At 58.8% G+C, this 14,447-nt stretch overlaps 2 protein-coding genes across 5 annotated transcripts in view; one reads left to right on the top strand and one right to left on the bottom strand.

Moving 5' to 3' along the window:
• The first annotated feature begins 3,980 nt into the window (after nucleotides 1–3,980).
• Nucleotides 3,981–7,900, top strand: LOC132010360 (uncharacterized). Its single transcript, XM_059388242.1, has 3 exons — nucleotides 3,981–4,615; nucleotides 5,773–6,348; nucleotides 7,312–7,900. The coding sequence occupies exons 2-3, from the start codon at nucleotides 5,935–5,937 to the stop codon at nucleotides 7,498–7,500; spliced, it is 603 nt and encodes a 200-aa protein (XP_059244225.1). The 5' UTR covers nucleotides 3,981–4,615; nucleotides 5,773–5,934; the 3' UTR covers nucleotides 7,501–7,900.
• A 1,546-nt stretch (nucleotides 7,901–9,446) lies between these two features.
• The window catches only part of PKNOX1 (PBX/knotted 1 homeobox 1), a 62,474-nt gene continuing 57,473 nt past the window's right edge, over nucleotides 9,447–14,447 (bottom strand). For all 4 annotated transcript variants that reach the window (XM_059392433.1, XM_059392430.1, XM_059392431.1 and 1 more), the window contains one exon: nucleotides 9,447–12,587. In XM_059392433.1, coding sequence (XP_059248416.1) covers nucleotides 12,376–12,587 — 212 coding nt within the window. In that variant the 3' untranslated portion in view covers nucleotides 9,447–12,375. The remainder of the gene's footprint in view (nucleotides 12,588–14,447) is intronic.

The raw sequence follows: 14,447 nt of genomic DNA, 5'->3' as shown, positions 1-14,447 counted from the left end.
CATTTCGAGTTCATTTTTATACAGAGTGTGAGGTAGAGATCCAGGCTTTTTTTTTTTTTTTTTTTGGTATGTGGATGTCTGTCTGTTAGAGAGTGTCCCCCATTGAATGGTCTTGGCTTTGAAAATCCACAGATGGAAGTGTTTATTTCTAGGCTCTGAATTCTCCTCGGTCAGTAGATACGTCCTTAGGCCAGTACCACACCATTTTGATGACTGTTGCTTCGGTAGTAAGTTTTGAAATCAGGAACTGTGAGCCCTCCAGCTTTTGTTCGTTTTTAGTATTATTTTGGAAATCATGGTGTATCTTTTTTTTTTTTTTAAGATTCTATTTGACAGAGATCACAAGTAGGCAGAGAGGCAGAGAGAGAGAGGAGGAAGCAGGCTCCCCGCCAAGCAGAGAGCCCGTTGCGGGGCTCGATCCCAGGACCCTGGGATCATGACCTGAGGCAAAGGCAGAGGCTTAACCCACTGAGCCACCCAGGCACCCAATCTTGGTGTATCTTGATGTATTTTGCTTCATGTTTCTTGTGCTCGGAATTCTTTGCGCTTCTTGGATTCCGATATTTGACTAGAAACAGTTCCAGAGAGAAAAAAGAAAGCAGGGAAAGAAATCAGCGAAGTAATTCAAGAACTTTCCCAGACTAAAAGACGTGATTTTGGAAGTCGAGAGGGTCCATCCGGCACCCCGCCCCACGGATGGGGAAGGACTTGCGCGGTAACATCACTGTGAGATGTTCGGTCACTGGGGACAGGATCCGAAAGCAGCTTCCAGAGGTGGGTGAGGAAACCCATCACCTATGTAGTCTGGGAAGGAGGAAGGCGTCTGACTTGATCTCTAGCTTGCGGAGGCTGGGAGACGAGGGAGCAGAGCCTAAAAACATCGGGAACGGGGAGCAATACCGGCCAGGCCCTCCCTTAACCGCAAGCTGGGGATGCAGACCCTTCCACGCAGGCCCTGGGAGAGGTGCTCCCCCCAGCAAGTTCCAGGTCACCCCGAACGGTTGGGGGGCAGGTCCCTGACAGGGCGAGTCGGCCGTGGGCTGTAGCAGGACGGACGGCTCCAGGGGGCGCTCGGAGGGGAGGGAACATCAGAGAACTGCAAACATCCAGTCACGAGGCTGGTAGAAAGTAGGGGTTGCTTTCGTCCCTAGGAAACCCCACGAGAAGGCCGTCTGAATGAAGACGGGACTGTTGGCCCTTCAACAGCCCAGGCTCGGGGCGCCAGCCTTTCTGCCCTGCAGTAAAGAACCTGTAGCCTCCTGTTCCTCAGAAGCTTAACTCCTGGGGCGCCTGGCAGGCTCCGTAGGTTGAGTCTCTCTTCGGCTCAGGTCATGATCTCTGGGTCCTGGGATCGAGCCCCGCATCGGGCTCCCTGCTCAGCGGGGAGCCTGCTTCTCCCTCTCCCACTCCCCCTGCTCGTGTTCTCTCCAACAGAATCTTGAAAAAGAACTGTAACCGCTCCCGCCGACCACGGACCAGAAGCCTTGCTGGTAACATACACCGTTAACACATGGTCTGGTCCGTTTCTACTGTATTTTTACACTAAGCTAAGCTGTAGGTTATTAAGAAAATACATGTACAGACTCGACGATGGAGAAGAATCCATGGACAGGCCGTCCTCGCGGTCCGAGCCCGTGGTGGTGGCGGGTCTGCTGTCCGAGAGAGGCAGGCATGGTGCCGAACACAGCTGGGCTGGGAGCGAGGGCTGCTTCCTAAAACCCAGAAACACGGAGTGGGGATCCACACAAACGTTAGCATAAACCATAGGAAGGGGGTCTGTGCTGGTGGGAGGGGCCCGGGGGCAGTGGGGTCCGCACCCCTACAGAAGGATGTCACTAGATCACAAGGAGTAGGGCGAGCGAGGGTTTGGAGCCACACAGGCGAGGGGCACGGGCTGCGGCCGGGGGCCTGAGCCGCTGTGTCTCGAGGGCAGCCTGGCGCTTCGGAGTCTACACCCAGGCTGGGGTGGGTCTGGGACTTGCTTGCGTTCATGGTAAGCTGCCTGGACCTCGGCCTGGATCGGAGCAGAACAGTGACTTAAAAAAAAAAAAATACCTTTTTACACACGAAGCCGGTAAAGGTTAGTTTCTGGACAGAAAGGAAAGTATCTTGGTTACGTTTCTGAAACTGGGTAGTCGTCGTATTAGGCTTCTGGGAACCAGGGGCCAGATGGAGAGGACAGTCCTGTCTGGTGGCCGTGTCTGTCCCAAGACTCCCGACGGGTCAGCGGGTCACTTTCCCGCAACAATGTCCGTACTGGACAGTCCAGCACCGTCACAGCCTGCTCCCTGGGGACCACGGGCTAGACCGTAGGATAGTGACGCTCTCTGTGGAGCTCTGAGCCTCTGCTCCCCTGGGTACCCAAGCCGGGGCCTGACCTCGGGGTCTGCACCCAGGGCCAGCGGGGACACACCTCCCCGGTGGGCCTTCAGCCTGCCCCGGCCGCCCACGCTGGCTGCGGAAGCCGGCAGCCCCCCGCCCTGCGGCCTGGCCCTCGTTCCTCCCATGAAGGGCTGGGGACCAGGGGACAGCCCCTGGGGCCACGTGAAGTTGTGCTCAGGGAAAGTCGGGAGCTTCCCGGCCGCGGCTCAGGAGCCCCTTCCAGGCTGGCCCCCGCCGTCCCCCTCAGACACTGCTTCTCCAGAGCCACAGGCCTTGTGCGACAAAGGCCACTGTTGCTGGCGCACTGCCCTCCTGTGCCCGCGTCCCCTGGCCCAGAGCAGCCGGTGCCGCCCAACACACAGTGATAAGCAGTTCCTGCTCAGGAACACCTGGTCCCTAAGCGGGAGGTCCCCACCCCGCTCTGCACATGGCTGGCCGTGGTGAGCACAGGAGACTGCCCTGCCCGCGGGGCTGAACTCTGGGGTGCGGCCCCCACTGCCTGCGAGGGAAGCTGGACTTTGGGGTTGTTTGTCGGGGGGCCGTAGGCTCAGCTTAAAAGGGCAGTGGTGGGGGTGTCTGTCCTAAGGAGCAAGAAAGATCAAACAGGCGGGGGTGTGGCCACACGCTGCCCTTTCCCGAGGGCGCCCTTTTTAAGGGAACCTGCACAGGTGACAGCTGGCTCAGGACATAGTGTCCCAGGGGCGCCAGCGGAGCTCCTGGGGTCCATGTGAGTGTCCCACGTGGCTGGCAGCCGACCCCCTCCTCCTGCTGAGTCGGGCCGGGGAACTCGGATGGCTCCTGGTCCTGCCCACAGGTGAGCACTGTTCTGCGCTGTGGACCTCCTCACCTCCCGGCACGTCCCGGCGAGACACAGCCCGCCTTCCCGGCTGCAGAAGCGCCGCTCGCTCTCCCAAAATCCTTTGCAGCCGGGATGCAGGCACCGGACAGGCTTGGGGATCCGACGCCACCTCATGCCGCCAGGAAGGAGGACGTGGCGCCCCCCGCAGGATCTGGGCGTGGAGGGCAGCGCGGCTGCATCCATGGTGGGGGCACGGCGTGGTGTCTGCCCACGACGACCAGTGACCAGCTGGTCGGCGACCAGTGGTGGTGGCTCGGCGGCCGGCCTGGCCCTGGTCCTCTGGCTCCGGGACCACTGGAGTCTGGGTTTTCTGGCAGTGTCCTTCTTGCCAAACGAGCCACTGTCTCTTGCAACAAGAAGCGCCAAGTGGGGACGTTTCCTCCGTGGCCACCTAGGGATGGCCGCACGCTCGGTCCCTTCGCCGTCCTCCGTGACACTCTGGCCAAGGCTGGAAAGACTCCAGCCCCAGACAGCCCCTCCTGGGCATTGTCACCTGGGCTTCAGGTAGCGTCAGTCCCACTGGACCCCTCGGGAGGCTGCTGGCCGAGCTGCCTTCTCTTGTGCTCAGAGACACAGGCCACAAGCAAGACTGTTCTCCACCTGCCAGACAAGCGACAGGAGCAGAAAATCCCCGCAGTGGGGGGTGCCGGCGGGCAGGTGTCGCGCCCCGCCTCCCGGCACGCCCTCTGCCAACTGCTGGGGACATCACAGCGTCTGGGGAGGGCAGCCCACGTGAGCATCCCGCAGACACGGGGCGTCCCTGGACACCAGACACCACTCCCAGCCCAGAGTCACAAACACTCGGCACCAGACCTTCCCTTCTGGTGGGAGGAGCCAAGTAAGACCTGAGACACCTGCGCCGTCCATGCCCGCGGCCTCCGAGGGAGGGTTCCGGCCTCGACAGGGTTCCAACCCACGCTGCAGGGTTGAACCTAACAACGCCGCGCTCCGCGAAAGAAACCAGTCACACGAGGACAAACCCCGTCGGATTCTGCTCGCAGAACCAACTCCAAGGGTCAGACCAGTGAACACAAAACACAGACCGGGGAGGGGTGTGCGGCTGTGTTTGAGGAGGACAGAGCTTCCGTTTGGGAAGACGGGGCGTTCTGGAGGGAGACGGCGCCGCCGCTGCACGGTTGGACTTGCTGCAGAACCGGGCGCCTGTGGCGTAGTCCCGTGCTGTGTTTTATGTCCGTGTATTTTACTACGATGAAAACAAGAAACAGGAAGAGAGCCAGAGGGTGAGGGGGAGCGAAGCGGCCACATCCCACCAAATGGTGACCCTGGAGACCGGAGAGCCGTGTGGGTCCGCCTGGCGGAAGGCAGGTCAGGGCCCCCAGCCGCGCGCACAGCCAGCACACGGGCCCTGGTCAGGTGAGCCTGCAGCGTCCCGGCAGCTCCGAGGGACCGGGAGGAGCAGGCAACACCCTCGGGGCTGGGCAGAGCTGTCCCCCTGCACCCCTCTGCCCCCAGCCCCTGCAGGAGCACTTGGCCTTGCTCCCGGACGGCCTGGCCGGAGCGGCATCTTCCCAGGGGCCGACTTTGGTCACTCGGGCCGGCTGGCTGGTCTGGAAGTCATGTGTGGCAACTCCCACACACAGACCCGTGTGTGCAAATGCTCTGCACCGGGCGAGCCCACGGTTTCCAACGGTCTTGGTGGCTGTGTCGGGGCAATGCTCTTACCGCAGAGACCCCAAAGGCCAGAGAACGGGGGAGCTTCCCAGCCATCACCCCTGAGGCTTGCCCAGAACAACCCGGAGCCGGGCGGGGAGAGCCAGGGAGGCCGGGCCTGCCGGCCGCGCAGGGGGAGGCACAGGGGAGGCAGGGCGTGGGGCAGGGACAGGTCCTGTGCAGAGGTGGCTCTGCCCGAGCCTGGCTAGGCAGGGGCCCGCTTGCGCTGTGCCGGGCTGGTGCCGGGGGGCAGGGGCAGGGCGTCTGCGGGCGGCTGCCCAGAACTGAAGTGTAGAGCACTGGGACCTTCTGTGACGTGTGACAACAAAGCCGGACAGACTGCTCTCGCGGCACGGACTCACGTCAAAGGTCGCGTCTGTTCTGAACGGGTTCACAAGTTCACTCACAGTTCACAAGTTCAAAGGAAGGCGAGGACCCGCGAAGCCCACGTGCAGACCCCGAGAAGCTCTCAAGAGCCAGAGAGGAGCCAGGAGGGGACCAGGGGACACAGCGGATGGGGGAGAGGAGGGCACAGAGGAAGCACCACGGGGCGGGTCAGAGCCTCTCCAGCCCGGTGCCAGGAGGTGCCAGGATGGCCAGGCAGTCCCTAACCCTCCAGAGGCAGGGTTTGCTCGACGGACAGGGTCCTGGAAGAGTGCGTGCAGCTGGCGCACTGCTGCGGCCTCGGGAGCCGCCGCACCTAGGACACAAGCACTGCCACGGGGAGCAGGGTCGCAGCTCAAGGGCACGCAGGAGACCATGAAACCACCTCTCCAGTTCTAAGTAAAAGTGACTTCCAAGTCCCATTCCTCCCTCCTGACGCCCGTTTTTTTACAAGATTTTATTTATTTATTTGACAGACGGAGATCACCAGCAGGCAGAGAGGCAGAGAGAGAGGGGGAAGCAGGCTCCCCGCTGAGCAGAGAGCCCGATGCGGGGCTCGATCCCAGGACCCTGAGATCATGACCTGAGCGGAAGGCAGAGGCTTAACCCAGTGAGCCACCCAGGCGCCCCCGACACCCATGTTGAACTTGTGGACCTCCGGTGCCGAGAGCTTGGGAGGCCCCCTCCCACCCACCGTGGGCGCCCGCCTGCCGCCCGCCCTCGCGCCCTCGCTCCCAGGCAGGGCCCGGCCCAGGTGTGTTCCGCACGGTCTCACTTACCTCCGGGAGCTGTGGCAGCGCTGTTGGCAGAGACGGGCCAACCCGTCGGAAGTCCCGCCGATTGTGCAGCGGCTCCGCTTCCCCTTCCGATGGAGAAGCCACGCAAGTGTGCCCCCAACGGTAAGGACACTGGCTAACCCACCAGGTCCTGACTTCTCCAGCTCAGAGCTGCAGCGGCAAGGCGCCCAGATGCCTGACCTCCCAAGAAAGACAACGCCCTCTGGGGCAGGAGCGGACGCCGATGGGCTCCCCTGTAGCCCAGCACAGGAAGGGGTAAGAAGACAGCTGGCCATCAGGGTGCAGCACTCCCTCACACGGGGGCTGGCGAGGCAGCTTGGGGAGCGGGCTAGGGGACCGGAGAGACCCCCTCAGAGGTCATGACCTCTCAGGCATGATCCCGCCCCCACCCTAGCCAGTCCCTCATGTAAGAGCCTTAATCCCCGAGGACAGGAACCATCCCATGCTGCCCCATAAAGACCGCTGCTTCTAGGGGGGCCCAGAGAACTTTCTGGACCCTGGATGCGGCCCTGATCCCAGGAGGCCCACTTCTCCCACTCTGTAAGGCCGGGTTTGTGGTCAGAGGCACAGGTGGGCGGCACTGCGGGTGCCCCAGAACCTGCCCACCACCTCCCGGCCTCGCCGGGGTCTTCTGCAGGGGTGGGGCAGGAGCAGGGAGACCCCTCGGGGGCCCGGGTGCAGGGCCTGCCGAAAGCTGACGGCAGGGCAGACACATGGGACAGTGGTCTGGCTGGAGGATTCTGAAGGTGTAAAAGCAAGAGTGAAACCTAAACCCAGCAGGTCGGTTCAAAAGACGCACGCATGCTCACGGCCTGTCAGAAGGGGTACGCCCGCCGGGGGCATGAGGACCATCTACCGGGTCTCTGCTGTTCCCCCAGATCAACCCAGATTTCCATCCGTCCCATCAGCAGTTAGGCGGCACCCCACCCTGTCGAGAAAGCAGTCCTCCAAAGCAGACCTGGGAACACGAGCTTGCTACGGTCACCGGGTTCGGGCACCCGCCCCCACAGGTGCATCCCTCCACGCAGCCCTGCCCTGTCCCCTTGGCTCTGACTTCCAGGGAGTGTCTACACCATGGTCCGCATGGGAAGTGGACACAGTCCCCTGGCCGGGCCGCGTGGGGCCAGAGCACCCCGGCTTCCCCTCCCTGGAGCCCCGGGAGGAGGTCCCAGCGGCAGGGGTCCCAGTGATGCTCTAACCCCAAGCTCCCACTTCCAGGCAAACTCGGAACCACCACCCCCACCTCGGCTCGAGAGCCACAGCCACCTGCAGGGCCGGCCACGCTCCCCCGTGGGCTCGCTGGCCGCCCGGATCCGGCCTGACTGCCGGCTCCTGTCCTCCGGGCTTCTCTGGCCACTGCCCGTCTCGCTCTCTGGATCCGCAGGACCCCAGAACCCCGGCCAGTAAGGACTCGTGGTGGCAGGCGCCGGGACAGAAGCACGGCCCACTCGGTCTGTCGCCCGCTCCCAGTCCACAGTGGCCTCCGCGCAACAGAGACGCTCCCTGCGGGTCTGGCCAAGTCCACTTCTGGGTTAGCCTGTCTTTACGTGTCTAGGGTCTTACAAGGTCTTCCACGAGGTCACAAAGACACACTCCCTCAGAGCCGCCTACTGATCTGCGGTCACCTCTCCGGGACCCCCGGTATCTGCCTCCCCCTCTTCTCCGGCTCTGCTAGAAACCGCGATCACCTCTGGGGGGCCCCACCCAACGTCCCCCACACACGCCACCTCCACTCCTAGAAACACGCCTTTCTCGGCCTCTCCGCTCAGCCCCGCCGTCCTGTTCTAAGCAAACTTGGGGCTTCAGACCTCCGGCCAACACCAACACGCGGTGTAGACGCTTATGGGCTTCACTAGTCACTCCTAGCAGTGAGTAGTTACTACTGGGTTACTACTAGAGAAAATCGAGTTAACAGAAAGCAACAAATTTTAAAATATACCTCTTTCTTTCTGTAAGCTGTTTTCTAAAAAAAAAAAAGCCTGAACAACTGAAGCCCTCGACCTCCTTAAACGGTTCCTTGTCAAACCACTGCAGTAAAGGTCTCCCTCGTCTGCAGTAAAACCAAACTGGCTTCTGTGCGTTGAACTTTTGGGCTCACTTAAGTCACAACATAAGAAATGGAAACACCTGTGCAACATAATGCCTTCTAAATATTATTTGTGCGTAAAATACTAAATCATTCAATTAAGCCAGACAAAGTAGCCCTTTCCAGAGCGGGAAGAGCCGCCGCGGGGAGGAGGCAGGACCTGGTTCAGGGCCAGGGTGCTGGGGACAGCGGCCGGCCGGCAAGCCAGCCGGAGCCCGCGTCCAAGCCCAGCATTCATCTCCTCGTCACGTGGGCGTAGAGGCCACAGTTCTGCAGCTTTGCAAATTTTAGCTGAAAAATGGCACCGAGGCCTTAGGTCTTAGTGAAGATAAGAGGGTCTCACTGTAAAAGGGCAAAAATCCTCTGTGTTAAGAATTTCGTTAAAGAGCGTCTCTAAGCACAGCATCGGGGCTAAACGTAGTAGACATTACTTCTGACCTCTGCGCGGTGTCACAAAATGGAAAACTAGTCCAGGCATATTTCTTCTCTCCAGGATTCGCTAGATCACGACTTATTTACTTCTCTCTGTAGATGGATGGGCAGCATTGGATTAGTTATAAATACTATTTCTGTGCTAGAATAAACCTTATACTCCAATTTCTTCCTTTTACAAACGAAGCACCTGAAGCCTAGAGGGGGTTAGAGACTGGGCCGAGGTCTCACCTGGTTAGAATTCCGACCTAGTGGAGCTGCAGGGGCGGCACAGACGCTCCATTTTCCGTCGATTCCCGAAACACTACGTTTCACAGCCGGTTCTCATCGCCTGCGAGACTTACCGTTTCGGGTGTACCCTTTAGAAACACGCACGTCTGCTTACTTTGGCCTCGAAGCGTGAGCCATCTGGGGGGAGTGCGAGCACACCGGACTACAAAGAAAATGTTCTCCGACGCTGTTTTACTGTGGCTCTTCGACGCGTCCAAAACGACGCTGGGCGCCGCTCACGACACGCCTGCGGAAGGCAGCCCTTTGCTGGTGAATCTTTCCTCATTCCTACCAAAATAATTAGGTTTCTGATAAACTACAATAAAAAACAAACAAAAACTTTGCAATATTCCCCCCCCCCCCCCCGGAACAGAACTTAAGGGAGGACCCCTGAAAACGCAGGCGCACCGCTGCGTCCGGGTCGTTCCTTCCTCGTTCCTGGACAAAGCGCAGGGCTCCCCATGACCCCCACGTCACCAGCAAAACCTGTCAATGATGTCCATGTTCCACTTAAAATGGAAAAGCAGCTTGCGGTGACATCAGCTTTTAGAAAATAAAACATCCATAAAGCGTGTTTCTATTTTTAATTTTTTTTGCTTTGATAAATCAAATGCTTCACAAAAATCCCTTTGAAAGACAACAATCCCAGAAAACATATTGTTACAGTATTCACATTTTAAAGATTGTCAGTTCATAGACCAAACGTAACTAAAACGAAGGCAGACCGTGGAGTCACTTCTGTCACTACTGGCCAGAGACGGCCTTCTCCCTCCGACCGGGTGTGCTCGACTGTGTCTAGAAGGCAAGCCCAGGCCGCTCGCCCAGCAGGGAAGGCCCCCCCAGGCCGCCCCCCTCACTCAGCATCCTCCCCGGGCTGGCGGCAGTCGGCGCACTGCAGGCGGAGTGGGCGGGCAGCGGCCCAGCCTGGCGGGCTCCCTGCTCAGCCGTGGCCCAGAGGGGACGGCCGGCTTCCTCTGAGCCTCAGAACGTATCCAAGGCACCTTCTAGTGGAAGGTCAGAATCACATCCGCTCACCAAAAAGGAACGTTCGACGGCTGCTCTGGAATGCCGGAGGGCTGGGGATGGAGGTTTCTACAATGCAGATGGACAGACAGTGCGCTGGGTGGCGGCTCTCTGACCCCAGTCGGCTTTGCCATATGCCCAGCCCCGCATGGGCGCCTGCGCGTCCCGGGAAGTCTGCTGGAACCTCCGCGCCGCTCTCTCAACGGCTCATCCCAGTGCTCGGAGCCCAGTGAGAACGGAGAGCCCGAGAACCCCAGGCTCAGCCAGAGGGAGCGCGCGGCATCACTGGGCCCCGAGGCCTCAGGCCAGTGGGGGGTGGGACTCTGCACAGGAGCCCTGGACTGGGCTGCCCCTTGCAGGATCCCTGAGCAGGGAGAGATCTGGTGACCCCTGGAGTCCCTGCGTGGGAGGGAGACGGGACAGCCGGGAGTCCGCACCAGGAGCACGTCTGCGCTCACCCAAGGAGCAGGGCGGCTAGGAGGCCCAGGGACCTGCGGCCGCAGGAAGCCGGCCGGCCTCCACAGGTCCTCGCTTCAAGAAGTCCAACAATACCAGACTTCAGGTCAAGTTAAAATCATCTTTTAAACTGGGGTAGACTTGCTGAAAACATTACAAACCATTTATAAATAAGGAATGTAACCGCTGCTTACAAATGTGATTCTCTTGCCAAGAGTCAATAGTTGTGTTTTTCTTCTAAAGCTCCTGAAATATTTTTAAGAGAAATTTCCAAGTATGTCTAACTGTCTTCTAAGTTATCTAGGAAATGCTCTTCCGTGATTAACTTTAATCAATAAATTTGGGGGGAAGAAGTCAGATGCAGAACAAAACCTGCCCTCGCTCTGAATGTCCCTCAGTATCAGCGCGGTCTGCAGCCACCTACCGCCGTCGAACCTCAAGAACGGGCGACTTTCCCGGCCACGAACTCCCGTTCGGCCACACGGACCGCGGGCGTCCCGTGTCAGACCATGTAAAGACTTCACGAGACAAGGCGGCTTGGTTTTGCTCTGAGAAAGAGCCCCACTTGCAACTACATGAAAACAAAGGAAACAAAACCCAGTCTCCTCTTCTGGTTTGTCTTGTCCCCCGGAAGCGCAAGTCCTACAATTATTCCAAATCTCGTGTGCGCAAGCCCGAGGGGCAGGGCTCTGGAAATGCCAAAGCAACAACGGACAAGGAGGGAAAACGGACACCGGGCCCGACGGCGGGAGAGTACGCCGTCACGCTGTCGCCCCGGTCTGGGTCCCCGGGTCACTTCGGGGAGATGTTAATTACGTAACAGAGCTAGCGTGGCTTATGGGCCCTCACTCGGAGGCAGCGGGTAGAGGACGTTTTTGCATTAGTTTGTGATGAACATTCTACGTGTAACACACGGCTGACGAAAACGTCCTAGAGCAACACACAGCTAGCTGGGCCAGTGACCATTTAACTGCAGTCAGATTCAGGCAGTGACCATTTAACTGCAGTCAGATTCAGGCCGTGACCATTTAACTGCGGTCAGATTCAGGCAGTGACCATTTAACTGCAGTCAGACAGAAACACAGGTAGTGGCTGTTCTCCGGTCGCGGCCGCCGCGTCACCTGACTCACTAGCCCTGTTAGCAATCCCTCGGGTCTATGTCCGGATTGAGAGTGAGATGTGACGTGAGCATTCACGCAACTGAAATTCGCAGGCACCAAAATTCCATTCAACAGCTGCTTCCTTCATAGTTGTAAATACGAACCACCCGCCTGGGACAGCAGAGAACCATGGAATGCGAGCTAACTTTGGGCAGGTTCGTGAAATTTGGTCAGTTCACAACATTCCAAATTGAAGAAGTAAGCATGTATTGTTTGTCCTCTAGAAATTTTATCCTCAATATAGTCATCCAATTCATAACGAATTTATAAAAATAGTTTTTTATCCAATAATTCCAGCAAGGTAAAAATAGGAGTTTCTTTTTCATCTATAGCAAATGAAACAGGCTCACGGAATGTGCGAGAACCTACGTGTGCTCAGAGGGCCCACCGCGGAGCCACGCCCACTTTGCCACCGTGCGGCGTCCACCTGGCACCGGCAGCTGTAAGACGCAGAAGCTTCTTTCGAATCCGTGGGCCGCACAGAGAGATCAGCCCACTGAGACCTGCTTCAGCCACAGAACTAAGTTAAAACTGCGTCGTTTTTTAGAAAATGGCAGCACTATTCCTTAATCTAATTCAGGGCTCACAGGGGTGTTCGCCACTCATCACATTCTTAGCGTTAAACCTTTAAAGAATTTCCTTAAAAACCCACACGCGCGCACACACACACACACACGCGCACGCTCGAAAGAAGTCGCTGCACCAGCAGAGATGCTCTTGAAGCGTCCTATGAAATACAAAAGTGCGTTCTTCTCTATCTACATATAAAACATAGTAGAATAAAACTGTGTAAAAGGTTTGCCGCGCGAACTGCAGGCAGGCCGGCCGGCCCCACGGTTCTGGGCCGCGCGGAGCCTACTGCAGGGAGTCGCTGTTCTCCAGGACGAGGCCGCTGATGTGGGCGGGGCCCAGCGCGGCCCCACTGTCCCCTGTGCTGTCCACGGACTCGTCCTCGCTCTGCTCCGCCATCATGACCTGCTGCACCGCCAGGGTGGCGCCGTCCGAGGACAGGGACTGGAGGCTGTCCACGCTCATGCTCACGGGCGCGGTGATGGTCACGACGGCTCCTGCGGCAGGAGGGGAAAATCAGCTCCACGCAGGGAGACGCTCCGTCACGCGGCGGGGCGCTGCCTGCTTATGTGACCTCCGGTTCTGGGGCGCTCCACAGGGGCTGGGAAACGGCCTCTAGGATCCGCCTCGGCCCTTCCTTCGCTAACACGCTCTCAACGCTCCTGGTCTACGCGAGGCCTCGGGTCAGGACGACAAGAACACAGGGGCATGGGGCGGAAAGCAGCATCACGAGCAGAACAGAAGAGGCCACGAGCCCTCTCACACGCCCGTCCCCGTGCGCCTTCCGGCCTAGCAGCCGAGGGACAGAAGCTGCAGGACCGCGAGGTGCCCTGCGTCACTCACACACGGGGGCCTCGTGCGCTCGTCTGGGAAAGCCTCCAGACATAGGAGGAGACTGCGTCGCAGGTCAAATCGGGGAAACCCTTTTAAAGAGCTTCACTCAGGCCCTGTGGTCTCCGCACAGCGGGTCGTGTCAGGGGCGCCCTGGGAGCTCAGACAGAAACTGAGGACGGTTTCTGGAGAGGATCGGGGGCCAGGATGGAGGGAAAATCACTTTCCACTGGAGAGTTCTGTGTGAACTTCTACCCCGATATGCAGGGATTGTCTTTTCCAAGGAGGCAAGGCGGGGCGGAGGGAGAGAGAACTAATACCTCCCTAACTAATTCTTGGATTAAAAGAGAAAACAGGACCTGAAAACACAAATTACTTAAATAAAAATTGAAGACCACTGTGTATCAAAACCCAAACCGTGAAGGCCCAGCTGTAAACGCACGCACCACAACCAGGAAACAAAGTCAAGCCTGGTTTACAGCACAGCATGGAGAGCCCAGCCCAGCCCTCTGGCCAGCTCGGCTGTGGGAGCCCCGCGTACACTGGGCGGAGGATGGGTCCGCACACGTATGGGGGACACAGTCCAGCCCTGGGAGAGAAGCCTGTGAGAAGACTCAAGGACGCTGTCCAGGCCTCTGAGCGCTGAATGCACAGGGAGCGGGGGCCCGGAGAAGGGGGGCAATCGAAAGTCCTGCCTTGGTTTGCGCAGTCAGCCCAGGACTGAGCGCCCCTGGGTCACCAAACAAGGACCAGTCACAAAGACCGTCCCCAGTAGCGTCCGTGGTAGGACGCGGCTCAGGAGGACACGCGGCCGTGCAGAAGCCCCGCCCCCAGCCAGGCGACACTCACAGGGCCTGGCGTCAGTCCAAGCAAGGTTCCCAGGCACGCGCCAGCAGGGAGACGACCCTCAGTGAGGACAAAAGTCAGCCAACGGAAAGCGCAGGACAGAGATGTTAGAGGCAGCGGAGGGCGTCAGAACAGTTCCTCGGACTGTGTTCTAGGAAGCGGAGCCACGAGAGGCAGAAAAGACTTCTCTGGAACTTCTGGAGATGAGCAGGACAATATCTCCCCAAAACACACCCGCGGTGGGCCCGGTGGCAGGTCAGCCACAGAAGACGAGCTCAGTGATGCCCAAAGACAGACACAGGAGCCATCAAGACAGTGGAAACAAGAAACAGAATCCCAAACGCAGGAAAGCACACCAGTAAGGACAGATGGACAACGGCGATCCCGGAAGGGGTGGGGGAGGGGTGACAGAGCAGGTATTTGGGCCCCCAAGTTTCCCGACGTAGCAACAGTATGCGGCTGAGGAAAATACGCCCGAGAAAGTAGGAATGAGCTAATAACACCCATTATACACACGCAAGGACACGCAGACCCAAACGAGCCAAACGTTGGAGAGCTGTCGCCAGCATAAAGCTGCCTGGAAAACACAGATCAGGCAGGGAGAGGGACGGGTCAGAAGGGGACCAGCGACAGCAGGACCAGGGCCGCGGGGGCTCCCCGACGTTTAAGAAAAAAAAAAA

Source organism: Mustela nigripes, chromosome 2 (genome assembly GCF_022355385.1).
Source record: "Mustela nigripes isolate SB6536 chromosome 2, MUSNIG.SB6536, whole genome shotgun sequence".
Lineage (NCBI taxonomy): Eukaryota > Metazoa > Chordata > Mammalia > Carnivora > Mustelidae > Mustela > Mustela nigripes.
The sequence above is the reverse complement of the archived record's forward strand: the minus strand, read 5'-3'. Positions and strand labels throughout refer to the sequence as shown.

What these genes read in the sequence shown, in the direction of transcription:
- LOC132010360 (XM_059388242.1), top strand. Translation starts at nt 5,935, where the DNA reads ATGTTGAACTTGTGGACCTCCGGTGCCGAGAGCTTGGGAGGCCCCCTC. An exon ending in GTAGCCCAGCACAGGAAGGG is followed by an intron (nt 6,349 to 7,311) that starts GTAAGAAGACAG and finishes TCCCACTTCCAG; the next exon opens with GCAAACTCGGAACCACCACC.